Raw genomic sequence first — 16,360 nt, forward strand, 5'->3', positions numbered from 1 at the left:
AATCAAGTCTAATGCAACAGGAAGACAGGAGGGAGAGGTCAGCCTGTCTGCATCCTCCTGTTCTGTTCATCCTGTTGACATGATCCACCCGTGTGCTGTGGAGCTGCTGCTGCATGAATGCACAAACAAATGTGAAAATCACTCCTCTCTCTCTTCTCTGTGCATGCGTGCATGCTTGTTCTGCCGCTGCAATGTGACTCGATGCATGTGCACGCTCAACAAATTATGGTTATGCACAAGAGCACTAACATTCAGATGCAGTCCTGCACTGGTGGACATATACATTTACACAATCCTTATTAGACTCTCCAAATACCTGTGGACTTTAAGTCGATGTCATCTCTCCCTGCCTGGGATTGCACTCATACAAGATTGGTGATCGGATGGATTTAGAGTGGATTTTATGTCTCTTCACGTTTGGACTCATAAACCCAGCTCAGGGCATAAATACCCCCAAGTTCTTAAATCATACTTTAGGAAATTAAATGTTCCCCCATAGTACAGAAAATTCCTGAGCATTAGTGAGACAGATTTGGGCTTTTGTTCTGAGCCAGCTTCCACGCAGCAGCCAAATCAGTGCACTTTTAACCCCTAATAGCATCTCGCACAGAGCAAACTCATTCATACTGGATTTATATTGACTTGATTTTCTTTCTGAGGTAACAGACATGCCATCATATTAATGTCTCTATATTAGAAAATAATCATTTTAACTGGCATATACATTCACTCATCTTTTTGTGTTATAAACACACCTTTACCTCCTTTTTCACCATTTCCTTTGTTTTATTACTTTTTTAGAGAAGATGATCTTTTTATTGTGTTGATGATGCGGACTCTTCCTGGTCTTGCATCACGTGTGTTTCCAGTGCTGCTGCCCAGCATCTTAAATTAGACTCTTCTCCTGGGTTTTCCATGTGGGTGTAGAAACGGTGGGCCGCTGAAAGGATCTGGCAAAGCTCATGATGGGATAAGCTGCACCTGTTCCTCTGGGCAAGAGCTAAAACAGGATGCAGCAGCACCCCGCTGCACTTAAATATTCACACAAACACATAATTATCCTGAAAGAAATGCAAAGCAAATGTTATCATCTATGAAGGCTTCATGCTTTAAATTAGCATTTTATATTTATATGTATTATCTTGATCCCATCGACACGCTACTCTGTGTGTTTCTGTGCATAATCAGACAGAAACACAGACGTGTGTCTTTCCATCAGGCTGAAACTAATTCAGTTTCTCTTTAATGCACCAGGAGAGGAGGAGGAGTGAGAATAGTGACTAAATGTGCGTCTGGTGAACTGCAGCGGTGGTTTTGGCTGCGCATGTTTAACTTCTGCTTCATTTGGAATAAAATCTGTTACACACTCAGTGTTTGAATGCTGCCTTCTTTAGTATGTACAAATATCCACACTACTTGGACTCAAAACCATCTACACTGGCCAATCTTTCATGCTGTAGTTTAATATCCAGTTTGTTAAATCTATTCAGATGCTCCTTCTTTTTGATTTAGTTTGCTACCTGATTGCACTGCTCTTGGATAAAGCTCTGTGACGTGCTTCTAAAGATTTACAGACCACCTAAAGTATGACAAACCCCCACTGAGAGGAAGCTCGTCCTCCTGAGTCTTAATAGCAGGAGGTAGAGAGAGGGGGGGACGAGTAGGAGAAGAAGTTAAAGCCTGTGGTAAATGTGTCAGTCTTTCCGTAGTCAACTGAAAAAGCTGACGCATTTAATGTCAGCCGGTGTCTTTTTCCAGGCAAGGAATTCTGGTCAGATCTGTGCGTTTAAGGACCTGCTGCGCTGTGGCTGTGAGAGCAGCTCAGTGTAGCAGCTCTGGAAGTGCACGTCAGGAGAGCAGCAGGGAAGCAGACTGAGGAGTGGATTTCATGTGGCCACAGAGAAAGAAGTCTGGTTCAGAATGATGTGAAATGTGTGGTTAGTGGCATCTGCACACATGGTAGACTTACACATCCAGCCTTGCAGAAAAACAAGCTGATGCATGTTGCTGCGGGGCGCGCTCGCCCTTGTAGCCTGGTTTGTCTGTTTTTGTCATTGGAGGTTAATGAATGATGCGTTCTGATGCTGCGTGTATATTAAGATTCTCTTGTGCCAGCGGGATAACTTTGTGTATAACAGAGATCACATGACCTGCTGCTGTCTGCGTCTCTTACAGCTGTGGGCATCCAGATGAAACTGGAGTTTTTTCAGAAGAAATTCTGGACGGCAAGCCGACAGGTACAAATGCATAACACAGAATAACATCGTGCAAGCTCAATATAAAACCTGTAACTAATGTTGTTTATGTTTGTTTATGTTTGAATGTAGAAAAAATATTTCACATTTGATGAAATGTCCATAATAACAGTTTGAAACTTCACACAAAAGGTCGTCGGTCTGTCCAATTAAATTTACTCTCCATTAGTTTTCCTATGCTGTAAGTCTTTAAAGGTTTTCAGTTGCCAAAGGGGATTTATGTTAGATATTATTTTATTTTATTTTCGAACATGCAAATATAATTGAAATAACAACAGAAAAAAAAATTAAAAATCATCAAGTTTTCATGTAGATATCTTTGCCTACAGAATGCGTGTGCTCGAAAAGGAGTAGGATGACGTTTACACTTTTCTTGTTTCTACCCCCTTATTTCAAATTTCATTGCTTACAAATCCATATCCAGGATTCAACATTATTTGATCATATATGGTTAACTCTAACACAGTCTAACACATTGAACATGCACAAATAAAAACCATTTTCAGCCAGAAACAACCAGAACAACAACAACAAACTACATTTTTACATAAACTAAGCACCCTCTCTATAACAGCCGCTCAGTCTCTGAGCTTGTTTTATATCTATGTGACAAACACCTTAATAAACACTTAAGGTTGGGTTACTCAGCCAGCCTGAATATTTGTCGTGACACATGCAAACATCACTTTTCCTTTTACAGTGTGCAGCGTTAGATGGGAAGTGCTCCATCAGCTGTGATGATGAGGTCAGTTTGTTTTCATTTTCACAGTCGACCCTTCGTGAATCTTACGACTCTCTAACACATATTTCTGTTTTACAGAATATTAACTGCTACTTAATCGACAACAATGGCTTCATTCTGGTAGCAGAGGACTATACTTTGGTGAGACATGGATGAAAGAGCGTGCACAGCCTCTTTTTGTCACAGTTATACTTTTCATTTGGATTTCACTGCAAACAGAAAATTGAATCCATCGTGCACCTGGTCATCTCCACCCTGGGTGTGCGTCCCTGTTTGAAAAACTGTTGCTCAAAAAAATTAAGGGAACACATCATAACAGCACGTCGGTGATACTTCAGGGCTATCGGTCTGTGAAGAAGGATTAACGACTGTGTATCAGTTTTTAAAGGTTTTTACAGGCAGCAGCCGTGGATCATTGCTCCCATAATTCCTCTTAACGTGTCCTTGTCACTGTTCGTAGCATGAGACCAATAGTTAGTCCAGATTCTCCAGGATGGCTCGTCCATATGTGCTGTCACACAGGTTTTGCTGGCTCCCAGCACTCCCAGTTGTGTGGGGGGATATCAGGAGATGGGCCATTACACAATAAGAGCTCGACATCAACCCAGCAGCACGACCGTTATCTGCTCCTCCGTGCGAGGAGGAACAGCAGCAGCTCTAAAAAATGACCTCCAGCAGGCCACTCGTGTGTTTCTGACCAGTTTCATTTGCACCAAAGCAGCTGAAATTAATTCATACTTTATGTTTCTTAACTGTATCGATATCACTGGCATTCAACTAACTTTGTAATATATCGTAATGATCAGTTTTTTGAGCGGTGTAATTTTCTTTCTGCGTCTCACACAGAATATCGTCCCTTTGACTGCTCGCAGTGAGACATGCTGCTGCTCCACCCTCTGCTTAGCTGTCACCAGACATGCTGTCACTCTGACTCTGCCTCATGCAGAAACCAGTCCGCTGGCTGTCGCTGCCCTTGCCTTACCCTGCATGTTCTTTTCATGCGTATCTCACTTGCAGGCTTCTGTGCTTTATTGTAACTTAATTTGGATGTGGCAGAGCTTTCAGGCTACCAAATGTCACCATTTTTTAATAACAGTGTTACATGGTGACAATGTATTTGACTAATAAGGTAACAATGTGGATTATAAAATGTTGCATTGAATGTGTGAACAGCTTATTTTGTTACTAGGCAGATGTTATATAGGCTGAGTCACATTTTCTGCCCCACAGAGTCGAGAAAATTAGAATAAGGAAGAATGATGGTGAGAATATAAAACAGTACTCTTTAGCAAGCAAATGCATATGTGTAGACCAAGGAATCCAATAATTTCAGGTCTGAGAAACATTCAGTAGTAAAAGAGGATAAAACACATAAAATAAGAAAATATGTTAGATGCAGTTTTTCTGAAATCCCGGGCAGAAGGTTTTGCAGGGAGCGAGTGCGTAGCGTTCAAAGATGCTAGCTCAGGGCGTAAATCTCTTCCGTGTTACGAGACATATACACCAGCCTGTGTTCACCGATACACAGATTCATGACAGAGTTGGCTGCATAAAGAACATGTGACTCCAGCAAAAGTGCCGCCTGGCAGTTTGTCAGTGTCAGAGGAAAGCTGCTCCTCACCACGGACTAATCCATACCAGCATTTTCTCTTTACTGATGATTTCACGTTTAGGATTTGTGACAATTAACACACAGAGACAACTGGAAAGAAAGATAATGTGATGTTAAAGGTAAGACACACCTTTAAGCGTGGTGGTGGGAATATTTATTGCTTTTGTTTTTTCCATAAGTCTCTTTGTGGAGAATGATCAAATCAAATTTAAATTTTATTTGTCACATACAGTCATACACAGTACGATATGCAGTGAAATGCTTAGACAACGGCTCGTGACCTAAAGAAAAAAGAAAAGGCTATGAATAAGATAGGAAATAAATATGAAAATTAAAAAGGGTCAATTTAACTAGGAAGGAATAAAATAAAATATATAAATTAAAGTTGAAAATAAAAATAACTGTACATCAAAATACACAATACACAGTATAGAAATATATAAGAATGTATGAAGAAATATAAATATATATATACACAATAACAGCAGCTGTACAAGTATTAACTGGAAATGAAGAACATAATGTCCAGTGTTGTGCATCCACATTATTTAGTCTTTGTTTTGTAACGCAGCAGGATTATGAGGCTTGAAAACCTCGACTTGTCATTTGATTTGCACTACAGTTACCTGACTTCAGTCCCTGTGACAATTCATAAAGGTGACATGGATTAGTTTTCTGTGCGTCTTTTCTGATATTTTAAAAGAACTGACGAACTAAAATCATTTCCAGGTCAGTCGGTAAAGAAGATACGTTTAGTTCCAGGGTTTGGGTGCAAAAAGGGATCCAGCTACTACTCATTTTTTTACAATTTACATTTAAATGAACATAAAGACTTTATTCTGACTTCTTTTTGTTCTCAGACCGGGAATTTCTTTGGTGAAGCAGAAGGGGCTGTGATGAATAAGCTTCTGCAGATGGGCTCTTTCAAGAGGTAAGTATTTCAAAGTGCATATGTGTGTGTGTGTCTGTGTGTGTGTGTGTGTGTGTGTGTGTGAGGGTGCACTTGAACATGCCAGCTCAAGTGCACGCATGAGTGTGAGTGTTTGCATGTGTGTAAATGTATGTACATCATATCAGGGAGGCTGCAGGATGAGAGCACGTCTCCTCATGCTGACAGCTCTTAACTTGGCCAATCACGTTGAGCTTTTCTGTGCTGAACTCCGACCCCTCACTCAGCAAAGTTCTCCATTAGGGGATTACAGCAAATCTTTCCCCGAAACAAAAGAATTAGGACAAAACCTGAAGTCACACACACACACACACGTATTAGACTTGTTGCAATGCTGTGTGTCCTGGAAAACGCCGAGAGCAGTGGGTGGCAACATTCTGCAATTAATTTGGAAATCTAATCCAAGAGGATACCTTTCCTAATTTCACAGAGTAGGAATGCCAAACAGACACACACTGAAACTGCGCCGTGGCGTCATGTGTGCAATCTGAACTTACACATCTCGTCACACAGAAGCTTATGGCCACGTTTACGTCTCCACCACAACACTGCAGCCGGGCCGTTCTTCAGGACGTGGGCGAAGAGATTTGTGCTGAGCTGTCTCAGTGTATAAAAATCACGGGTGACAAATTATCACACGAGGAGACAACCACGCCTGTGTGTCAGAGGGATGAACATCAAAAGCTGACAGCAAATAGTTTACAGATCCACCCATAAAAACAAACAGGCCTACAAGTGCTTTCACTGAATACTTAATGTCACTGGCGAGGGATTGTTTAGAATCGAGGTCGACGTCTGATGAAGGAATAATGTGACTCGTGTTGGTGAAGTATTAGCGTGATGAGTAACAGAGCCCTCAGATCTTCACACTAATGAATCCAGTGTGATCTGTCCTAACCCAGCGCCATCTGTAAACTATTAATGTGCCTTTTCTTTTTTGTTAATGACATTTTAAAGTGGACGACTTAAAGATGAAACCAACTGCCAGCCTGAATTTATCGGTCGGCACGGAGACGCTGCATGAAGATAAATGGAATTATTTTTAGTTCCCTTTACATCCTCTCCATCTTTCCAAGCAGGAGAAAGAGAAATCCATAAACAGTGATGTTGAGAAAATGAAGAGTATTCGTACACACCCACACTGACACAAAGTAATCACACAAACTCAGATTTTTGCACTGGTCTGAATTTGCTGCTAACGCTATTATGTGGCCTGGCTTAGTGCTAATTGGTTCCTGGCGGTGTGCTGGAGCTGTGTGTCACCCGTGCTGTGACTGAGGCCGGTTTGAACATCGCCCAGGGACTGGGCCCGCTCAGACATCACACACATACTTGGACGTTCACACACAAAGCACTGTCAAGTATACAGGAACTTGTCCAAAGGCTATAAGAACAGTGTCCAGTGTGTGCGTGTTTGTGCAAGTTAGAAACGCCTTCAATAACCTCACCCAGACAGACCTAGATCTCACACCCTCAGGGTCTGCTAAGCCTCTAAATCCTCTGTGATCCCCCCAATATCCCCAAATCATCTACACACACACACACACCTTCCTACATCACTTTGAGGAACCTCTCAGGAAGCTCTCGGCTTTCACATGCTTTCCTTTTCCCATTCTTGCCACATCCATCCGATATATTATTGGTAGGCAAAGGAGCAGTTATAGCAGAGGTGGGATCTTTTCTTCCTGCTCCCACACAGCAGAAGGCCCCACAGGCACGTAATACTAAAGAGTGTGTGAATCAAGACTTATATCACCCTATCAGGGCTGCGTTGTCCTAAAATGATTTAGCTGATCTCTATTTCTGATATTCTGGTTCATTCTCTGTTTTGTTTTTCTGTCTTTGTGTCTGCAGGGTGACTCTATATGACTACCAGGCGCTATGCTGGGTCTATTCAGAGAGTAGCGACAGTGGACGCACGCTGTTGGACGTGAGCCCTGCAAATGTTTTGAAGCTCTTTGTTTGTAATCCATGCAGAGCTGGGCCTACATGTGTCTGATATCTGTGTCTTCTCTGTAGCCCTACTTCGCTTTCTTCTCAGCTGTGAAGTGGATTCTGACTGAGCTTGTCATGTAAGACTTTGTGTGCATGTCTGTTTCTAATAACATACGTTTGCTGCATGTATGTCCTTCTTAGATTAAACGTGTGTTTGTGAGTATGAACTGTATGTTTGTTTACGAGTGTCTCCACACGCACGTTGACATGATCCTCGCTGATCATGAGCAGTAATGGCTACCTGATGTTTCCTGTGGTGCCACGTTGTGGCTTTGGAGTCTTCCTGGGTGGTCTGTTGTTGCCACAGTGCATCATGGGAGGATTGATCTGTCAGTGTTCATTCTACAGTCTGTCATAGTGAAGACGTGTTTTTGTGTTTACACTTTTGTTCTTCTGCTGAAACGATGTCACTGCGTAGAAATGAGCACAAACCACATTAAACTCTATAATGTGCATGAATATTGTGATCTGTTCATTTTCAGTTCATGCTGATGTGCTGTTCTCTAAAATATAGTCTTTTTATAGAGTTCAGGTTAAATTGTAATTGAAACTGAACATGAAAAGAGGTTGTCTGTAGATATTTATTTACTTTCACTTTTAAAGTTATAATTTGCAAAATTACACAATTTAACGCTCTCTACTTTGCAGAGAAACATTTAGTATGCAGTACATATTATATTACACATATATTACACAGACATGTTATATAAGCATGTGTTGGATATGATTATCGCTGATGTCATCTCCCTCTTTAGCTTCCTGGTTGAGTTCAACTTGTACAGCTGGTGGTACTCTGACCTCACCGCTAAAGGTACGAACGATCTCTCTGGGATGTGCTTGATCTCCGGCTGTCTATCTAAACAGCACTCACACATGCACATGCTCTCTACCGCTGTCTCAGTTAGAACAATGTTGCACAAACTGCAGTGGTTGTAATGATATATTTTTTTTAAAGTTCTTAATAAAAACACTCAAATCTATTATAAACAAATCTGCTGCATTTTAAAAGAATTCATACAAGAAGCTTTAAAATAATTTAGTCATTAAAAGGTTATTATTATTATTATTATTATTATTATTATTATTATTGTTATTATTATTAACAATTATAATCAAAAGCTAGAAAAATAATTTACTAATCAGCTGACGAGTTGAATTACTGAGTGGCTCAGAATTTTATTTTAAATTTATAATTTTATAATTTTATTTTAAATTTGTTGCATATATTTAAACTAATATTGTCACTTAAGCCTGATTGAAGTGCATTTGTGATTTTTGATTTGTTTTGAATTTTAAATGTTAAAAAAAAAGGATTTGATAATCGAGCAGCTGTTTTAACAGCAACATATTTTCAGCAACATATCAGAGAAAAATCAAACTAAGTGTAGCAAGGAAAACTGAGTTAAACTACCTCAGACTGTGTAAAATAGCTTCACGTGTAGATTTTCTATTTTAATTTTTAGTCTGATCTTTCCTGCAAAACAGAGAAAAGAGTCGCAGTTAAAAATGTTTCTAAGTTTTCACTGAAAATCCTCCTTTTTTTCTTCCGTTGCTCTTTTCGAAAGAAAAAAACGTGACGCACTGCTTTATACTGATGTTTGAGTTCACAGGGGACAACACTGCATACAGAGTAAACATCCAACGTCCTCACCACTGGCCTCGCGTCTTCATCTTCACCATCTCCCCTTCATTTCCTTTTGGTCTGAGTCAGCGTGACCACTGGAAAAACAGAATAAAGCGGCGCAATCCAAAAGCTAAAAGCAAGAGAAGAGAAAAAAGCAAAACAGACCATTACCTCGAGTGACCTCAGAGTTTTTGTATACATGTCTGTGTACACACAATCTTCTTTGTGCGTCCAGAGGGTTTTTATGTGATCTTATGATCTGTAAGGTCTTATTGGTGATGGTGGCGTTTGGTAACACAAGACAAAGGTCTCTCACGTGTCACCCAGTCGATCACGTCCTTTTCTCTGGTTGTATTTCATCTCTTTTTTGCTCCGTCGTACTCGCTTCCATGCAATCACACACATTCTCGTATGATCATTGCCAGGCTATGAATGCTGTGATTCCTCGTGCTTTATGGAGTGTCGGATACCGTTCGCCTGTTTGAAATGAAAGCCTCACTAAGCAGCATCATATTGGAGCGTTAATTCTGCCAAAACTAATATGAAAATATTCAGTGTGTGAAACAGGGGGGAGAAAGAACCACAGAATGCTTTCCTTGCACACTTTAATCCTGAATGAAGTGAAGCTGCTCACCAAGCAGTCGAGACAATTTCACAGCTGGCTGGCCTCAGGTCTTAGCGCTTTCTATATCTTTGCACAATAAAGACGCAGGCCTGTGACACACGGCTGAAACACCATCGTTTAGCAGCCGTAACCCAATCTACACAAGCTCTCGAGCTGAACTAATCCCAGACGTTTATACATGTAGGCTGCGTTCCTCACATGCATATAGTTTATTTACAGTGCACTCTTTCTCACACACACACAATGAGTCGCGCTGCACTCCTGATTCTTAATAATCAAACCACAGCATCCAAATCACACACAATCACCCACGTTTACAAGCCTCTCTGCACAGATATGCAACGCGCTGCGACTCAGCTTTTAAACCGTTTCATGTTAAAAGAAAACACTACGTTTGGATGATGTCGACCCTTTTTTAAAAAAGGTTTAATGACATTTCAAACCGACCGTTCTGCAGGGTCACTTCAAACCTCTGGGTGGCAGGAAAGTTCAAGCAATGCTGCGAGGATGCCTGGCCTAGATTTACATCGGAAATATTTGCAGCAGGACAGGAGACAGCTCTGGTGCAGAAACGCTGTTTTCTTTCAAATGTGAATATTTACATGGACGCAGTGTGTTTAGCTGTGTTTGCGTAACTCGTTGCGTGGCTGTTATTTGATTTTGAAACGGGTGGTTCAAAGTTTCATCTCTGGCTGAATGTCTCGCTCATTCTCGCCGCCTTCTCTCTTTTCCCACCTCGCAGCTCAGAGGACGGGTCGGACCATGCAGGTACCGTGTGACACAGAGTACCCGGCCTTCATCTCCGAGAGGACCATCAAAGAGAACACCGGCAACATCGACTGCGACGGCTGCATCAAGTATGGGATGCACAGACACATAAACATCAACGATAAGAGCCGCTGGTTATCAGCTGAATGATCCTGTTAGCTCTCATCGTGGCGACATATTTTTGTCTTTGTAATCCTGAATAACGAGAAGCACATTTAAATCATTTGTTGTCTGCTGAAAACGCTTTTATCCAGAGTAATCCATCAGACACACACAGTGAGCGTTTTGAAATACGAGGCATTTAGAGATGAGGGAGAGAGGTGGAAAAAAGGCTTCCTTTAAAAATGGGAAAATGAGTGTGGTCCCCATTAACAATTTGGGCTTTTCTGTCAGGCAATTGTGGGGTGTTCTCTGGATCCCTGCAATGGGCCTTCATTGCTCCCAGCTGTGGAGCTGCCAGGGAGCTCAGAGCGCTGTGTGTGCGTCTCAGTGTGTTTGTGTGTCCGCTGTCGGTGCAGAGGGTCAGCGGGGTATCCTCCGCTTTCAGAGCCAGGACTGTGGTGTGGCTGGAGATACAGCGAGACCCTCACATAGAGACCCCCACGCCCAGCCACACATGCTCCAGAGAAGAGGGTATAATCTGCAATGATGATGGGATTAGCAGGAACAAGCTGTGTGCTCAGCAACATGCCGCCTTCAAATACATCTTTTTAAAACATGATGAATCTGACAAAGTAAAAAGGAGTTTTTATTTCTTATATGGAAGTTTATAGCTCATATTTGTATTAGAGGTTATTGGCGATAAACATCTGTTTCAGGTTACAGCCTGACTGAAGCCTTTCTCTCATATTTTCATTGGGACACGTGTGTGTGCTTTATGCTCGAGGAAATATATCCTAAGCTCTCGCCTGCTAAACCTCTCTTTACTCTATTTTGACTCTTTGTGTGGATGTGTGTGTCGATCTCGTACGTGTGCGCCCCGATTAGTGTGACACAACGTAAGAAACATCAAGCCCTGGCGAGTGCTCTGGTAACTTAAGTGCCCCAATGAGATGATTTAACCTTTATTAATGCATCTGCAGCTTTTCTAGATGGTAACGTGAGATTCAGGACAAAGAGAGCGTCTCCAGCCGGAGAAGGTCTTCAGTGGGACCATTAGTGACAATAATCCTGGTTGTATATCTTCCAAAGACACATTTTCTCAACCATGAGGGACGATTCACGTCACCAGAAACAGAAAGAAAAGAAAGAAGCTGAAGCTTGCAGTGAGGAGCAGCTTCAGGTGTTCAGTTACAGTAAGACGTTGCTTAATCTGCTGGGATAGCACTTATTTCTTCTTAGGTTTTCTTTTGGGCGTTTTTAATTCAGCATGAAAAATGGATTTTAATTCTGCAAAAGCATTTAAAATAATTTTAAGGAAATTTTAAAGTAATAATAATATAATAATAATAGTTGCATTTTTCTTTATAAATAATCTTCCTTTCCAACTTTAGTGCCAGTATCCCCCCCCCCCCCCCCGTCAGATGCATGCAGTGGACTCATGTGTAAAAGGAGAATATTGGAATCTCGGTGCTCGTTTTCCCCTAAAGTAACAGGAGACGTGGAAATAAAACGACAGCATTCCTCTTAAAACTCATCTGTTTGTTGAGATTTTCTTGGAGCGATTTCGACTCGATTAGTACGAGTTAAACTGCACACAGTAATTACTGGTCAGATTTTTCAACTGTGATGACAGATATTTCTGAAAACCACGCTGGACGTGCATTCATGGTTATGCGCTGCAGTTATTAAAACCTTAGAAAAACATTAACATTCTCGGCTGGACAGAAAAAAAACATTTATCCGAACCTGTGCAGCGAAGGATTTTTCCATGAAATGTACGAGACTGCGTCCAGCTTGGAAACTATAGTGAAGCGTTACGAAATGTATTGTGAATTAGCATTATCTGTTTTTATATATATCGTTTTTTTGGCCTTTTTTCAGTGATGCTTTGAAGACTGACAGGAAAGAGGAAGGAAAGGGCGGCAAAGGGCCACAGATCAGCCACCTGGGCTGGCCACTCTCAGCCACGCAGCACATGCTCATCCAACTAAGCTCGACCCATGAATTAGCATTATGTTATCATAAGTAACAAGGTATCATTTAGCCGGGACAGTCGTTCATCCTTTCAGCTGTAGAAAGATGTGTTATGTTTTGTCAAAAGTAAAAAGAAGTCAGTCTTTCTCCGACTGCACATGTCGTAATCCTTTCCTTCTCAGCTTTATATATCAAACTCCAGCGTTTTGTCTCCCACGTGAGGCTCCACGTTGTTTAAAAGGTCGTCCGTTATTTTTCTCAGAGAAACATGTTGGATGTCCTTGTCTGTCTCCCCGCCAGCCAAAAAGTAGAGGCCACAGCGCTATGAGGCAACATTAACAACAAATTGTCTGTTACGCTATCTGTGTTTGTGATATGCATTGCTGTCTGTCACTTGTGTGTCTGCGCACATTATACACATCAGTGTGTGTGTGTGCAGTGTGATGCTCCCTTTCCCAGCTCTGGGTATGTTCAAGGCCAGCAGATGTGCTGTCAGGATGTGTTTAAGTCTTTTCTCCAAAAACACTTGCTCTGCTTTCCATCAGCGGGCAGCGTGGACCGGACCGGCGCTGTGCAGGGGCGAGCAGATTATTAAACATCAGCAGATCCTAATTCACCCTGATTGGAACTGGTTTGGCGTGTTTGCTGAGTTGGTTTGGTTTGGTTTGGCCGGTCGTGCTGGGATAAGTGTATTAAGTGCAGCGATTGGCGCTCCTCAGGGACTGAAGGCTGTTTGTGGTCAGATTAAATTGGTCCTGGTATTGAATAAGTAAAGATGGAGATATTCCTGCACGTATTGGGTCTGTTTTGATCTCTCTCCCTCTCTGTCTTTGTTCACGCTCTCCTTCACAATAGTGAAGTGCGTTTGTGTATACAGTGTTTTTACATCTGTGTGTGTTCACTCAGTCACACGTGCGTGTTTTCATATGTGTCTGATAAATGCTTCAGAGCGAATTCGATAAATCACCCAGCTGCAGCAAAGAGAGCACGGCAGAGAAGCAGGAGATCAAGAAAGAAAGGGTGATAGAAAGAAGAGATCATCTTTACGACCTCTCTTCTTAATAAAGCTTATCCACGGCCATAAATCACCGGCCAGGAGGCCGAGGCAAGGCCTGATCTCTCCGACCAGTAAAACACAGCCATGGGAAGCTGTAAGCACAAAAGTGTGGTTCCCATTTGTCTCCCTTTGGAGTGTTTTATATTCGGCAACACTTCATTGGTGCTTGCCTTGGACAGGGTACAACGAAGCCTTAAGAAAAGGAAAGGAAGAGAGCGAGGAAGAGGGGCGGATGGAGTGAGTTAGACAAGTATGTGTGTAAACTATGTGTGTGTGTGCTGGTGTGAGTCTGTCTGTGTCGCTGTGTGTTTATTGACAGCTGGCGGTGAGATACTTCATGCTCTTGACATGCATCCAGTGGAGTCTCTTCAGTCCTTCTCTGCCAGGGGAGCAAGTGAAGACTCATAACACAAATCCCGTGACACACATGGAAATTTGCATCACACCCATGCTGCTTGACTGCCGGCCAAACCTCACTCTCAACTGTCTCTTGTTCCCTCTTCCTTTTCCATCTTTCTTTCTTCTTCTATCTGGCTGCTCGTGCTGTGATTGGCAGGTCCTTTGTGATTCAGCAGATCCCCAGCAGTAATCTCTTCATGGTGGTGGTGGACAACAAGTGTGACTGCAGCATGTTTGAGCCAATCACCATGGACCCCATCGAAATCATGTATATCCTTCGCTGAGGTGTGAGGGAGACGGTCGTGAGTATATGTATACGAATGATATTAAAGCAGGACACATAACAGCGACAGGGTCACGTGAAGCAGTTACAGTTACTAAAAGTGTGTCAATTCATCAAACGGCTTCAAATGTAACCAACTCTCCCAGGACTCATCACCTCGCGTCAAACTTTATTGGGATTGAATAACTACACGAGTACGAGAGGATTGATTATTCTTTGGTTTTCAAACCCTGCTGAGATAAATATACATGTTGTCTTCTTTTCTTTTTACTCGACGTTTCTCCTCCATAACTTTCACAATTAGATTTTTTATAGTTAATTTCCATTGATTATGAATTCAAAACATTTTAAAGTAAGAAGTTTGTTTACACTCTACCTCTTGGGGGTATCTAATTGCTGTATGGGACAAGAACCAAAGCTGAGGCAATGAGACTTTCTTTTGGCTGTGTGAGTTTGGACTTTGTCACATGCCACGCTGTGATTGGATCTTGATCAACAGCAGACACAGCCAGCTCGGAAAGGCTGGAGACTGCAGGAACTTAATTTGTCACCACATAACTGGCTGAATTCTCCTACAATGTGCATTTCTTTGAAATTTTATGCACTACAGTCACGCTGTGTATACATGTCCACCAGTGTTTATTTTGTTGTGGGGCGCTCACTGTAGCATGCTGTTTTGTTGCTGTGCAACAAAGGAAACCTCATCAAACATCGCTCAGAATTGGCTCTTGTTTCACTTTTACTCTGCACACACGCACACACACACACACACACACACACACACACACACACACACACACACACACACACACATTCCTTTTGAATTCAAACCAGAAATATAGCAGCAGTAATGCTGAGTGTACATGTTCTCTAGTATTGCCTTAACTCCAGCTGCACATAATGAATCTCTGAAGTGCGAACGATTGAAGATGCAAAAGGACAGGAGGCGCCCAGACACCTGCCACCCTTTTCACCCAGAGGTACAAATACTGCAACGTACAATAACTCACTATAAGTCCTGTTTCGTACACCTCTGATTCAAACTTATCTGTTCCCATAATGCCCCTCCCTCTCTCTCTCTAGGAAAACTCCATGGAGTGTGGGGGAGCTGTGAATCTTACCCAGTCTCTCGCTACGACGCTGCTCTGCCTACTTGTGGCGTTGCTCCCCAGGTGACCAGAGCTGACCATGCCTCTCCACTGAGAACTTTACTTGGCTTGGATTGGCTCGGCATGCAAAAGAGTCGCAATGATGCCACCGAAAAAAACAAAAAACAAAACACACTCCTGCCCCATATACAGTTGTGCCCAATTTCAACTCACCACCTACACAGTCCCTAGCCCTGACGTGCCATCCTGCACGGTGAATATCTGAAAGGATTAATAATGGATACAGCTGCTAAGTAGTAATAATTAAGGTGCTTTAGCAATATCATGTGACCTGCACAGAGGTTTTTGAGGAGACAAAGTTTAGAATCACATAGTAATAATGCTGACAATGCACTCAGTAGCTTAACAACTGCACACATGGTTGAGTAATACCCACAGACACTAGCACCACAAAGGTCAGTCCTTTCAGGTAGCAGTAATGGGCTGGGTCTGTAGCTGGGCTTGGAACTGGGTATTAAAGCCACGTAACACCCACACGGATAAAGACAGATACACATGGCCAACTTTGACTTTTTATGAAGATAAAAAAAGAAAACACAGATAATACTGATGATGATTATATGTGGCTGGGTTGTAATGAAATGTCTGTCTGTTAATATTTCTTTTTCCACAATGAGAAAATAAAGAGTTCTAGTGTATGTATATAAAAATATATTGTAACAAAAGAGTCTTATTTATGATTTGCAAGTGGTACCCATAAACTGTGACTATGAGATGTCTGAGTCCTCTGATGTGAGTGGTTGTTAATATTTGAGCTTTGCCTTATTAAACAACATTGGTCCTGTTTATGTACTTTTGAAATAAAA

The 16,360-nt window shown here is 41.9% G+C and overlaps 1 protein-coding gene across 2 annotated transcripts in view; it reads left to right on the forward strand.

The window, feature by feature from the left end:
- The window catches only part of cacna2d3a (calcium channel, voltage-dependent, alpha 2/delta subunit 3a), a 119,593-nt gene extending 103,563 nt beyond the window's left edge, over positions 1-16,030 (forward strand). For both annotated transcript variants that reach the window (XM_085146167.1, XM_085146168.1), the window contains 11 exons: positions 2,176-2,237; positions 2,956-3,000; positions 3,076-3,138; positions 5,470-5,540; positions 7,413-7,488; positions 7,578-7,630; positions 8,309-8,364; positions 10,545-10,659; positions 14,260-14,372; positions 15,283-15,365; positions 15,469-16,030. In XM_085146167.1, the coding sequence (XP_085002293.1) occupies positions 2,176-2,237; positions 2,956-3,000; positions 3,076-3,138; positions 5,470-5,540; positions 7,413-7,488; positions 7,578-7,630; positions 8,309-8,364; positions 10,545-10,659; positions 14,260-14,372; positions 15,283-15,365; positions 15,469-15,561 (830 nt within the window). In that variant the 3' untranslated portion in view covers positions 15,562-16,030. The remainder of the gene's footprint in view (positions 1-2,175; positions 2,238-2,955; positions 3,001-3,075; positions 3,139-5,469; positions 5,541-7,412; positions 7,489-7,577; positions 7,631-8,308; positions 8,365-10,544; positions 10,660-14,259; positions 14,373-15,282; positions 15,366-15,468) is intronic.
- Positions 16,031-16,360: the final 330 nt, after the last annotated feature.

The sequence above is a fragment of the Neolamprologus multifasciatus genome, chromosome 20 (assembly GCF_963576455.1).
Source record: "Neolamprologus multifasciatus chromosome 20, fNeoMul1.2, whole genome shotgun sequence".
Taxonomy (NCBI): domain Eukaryota; kingdom Metazoa; phylum Chordata; class Actinopteri; order Cichliformes; family Cichlidae; genus Neolamprologus; species Neolamprologus multifasciatus.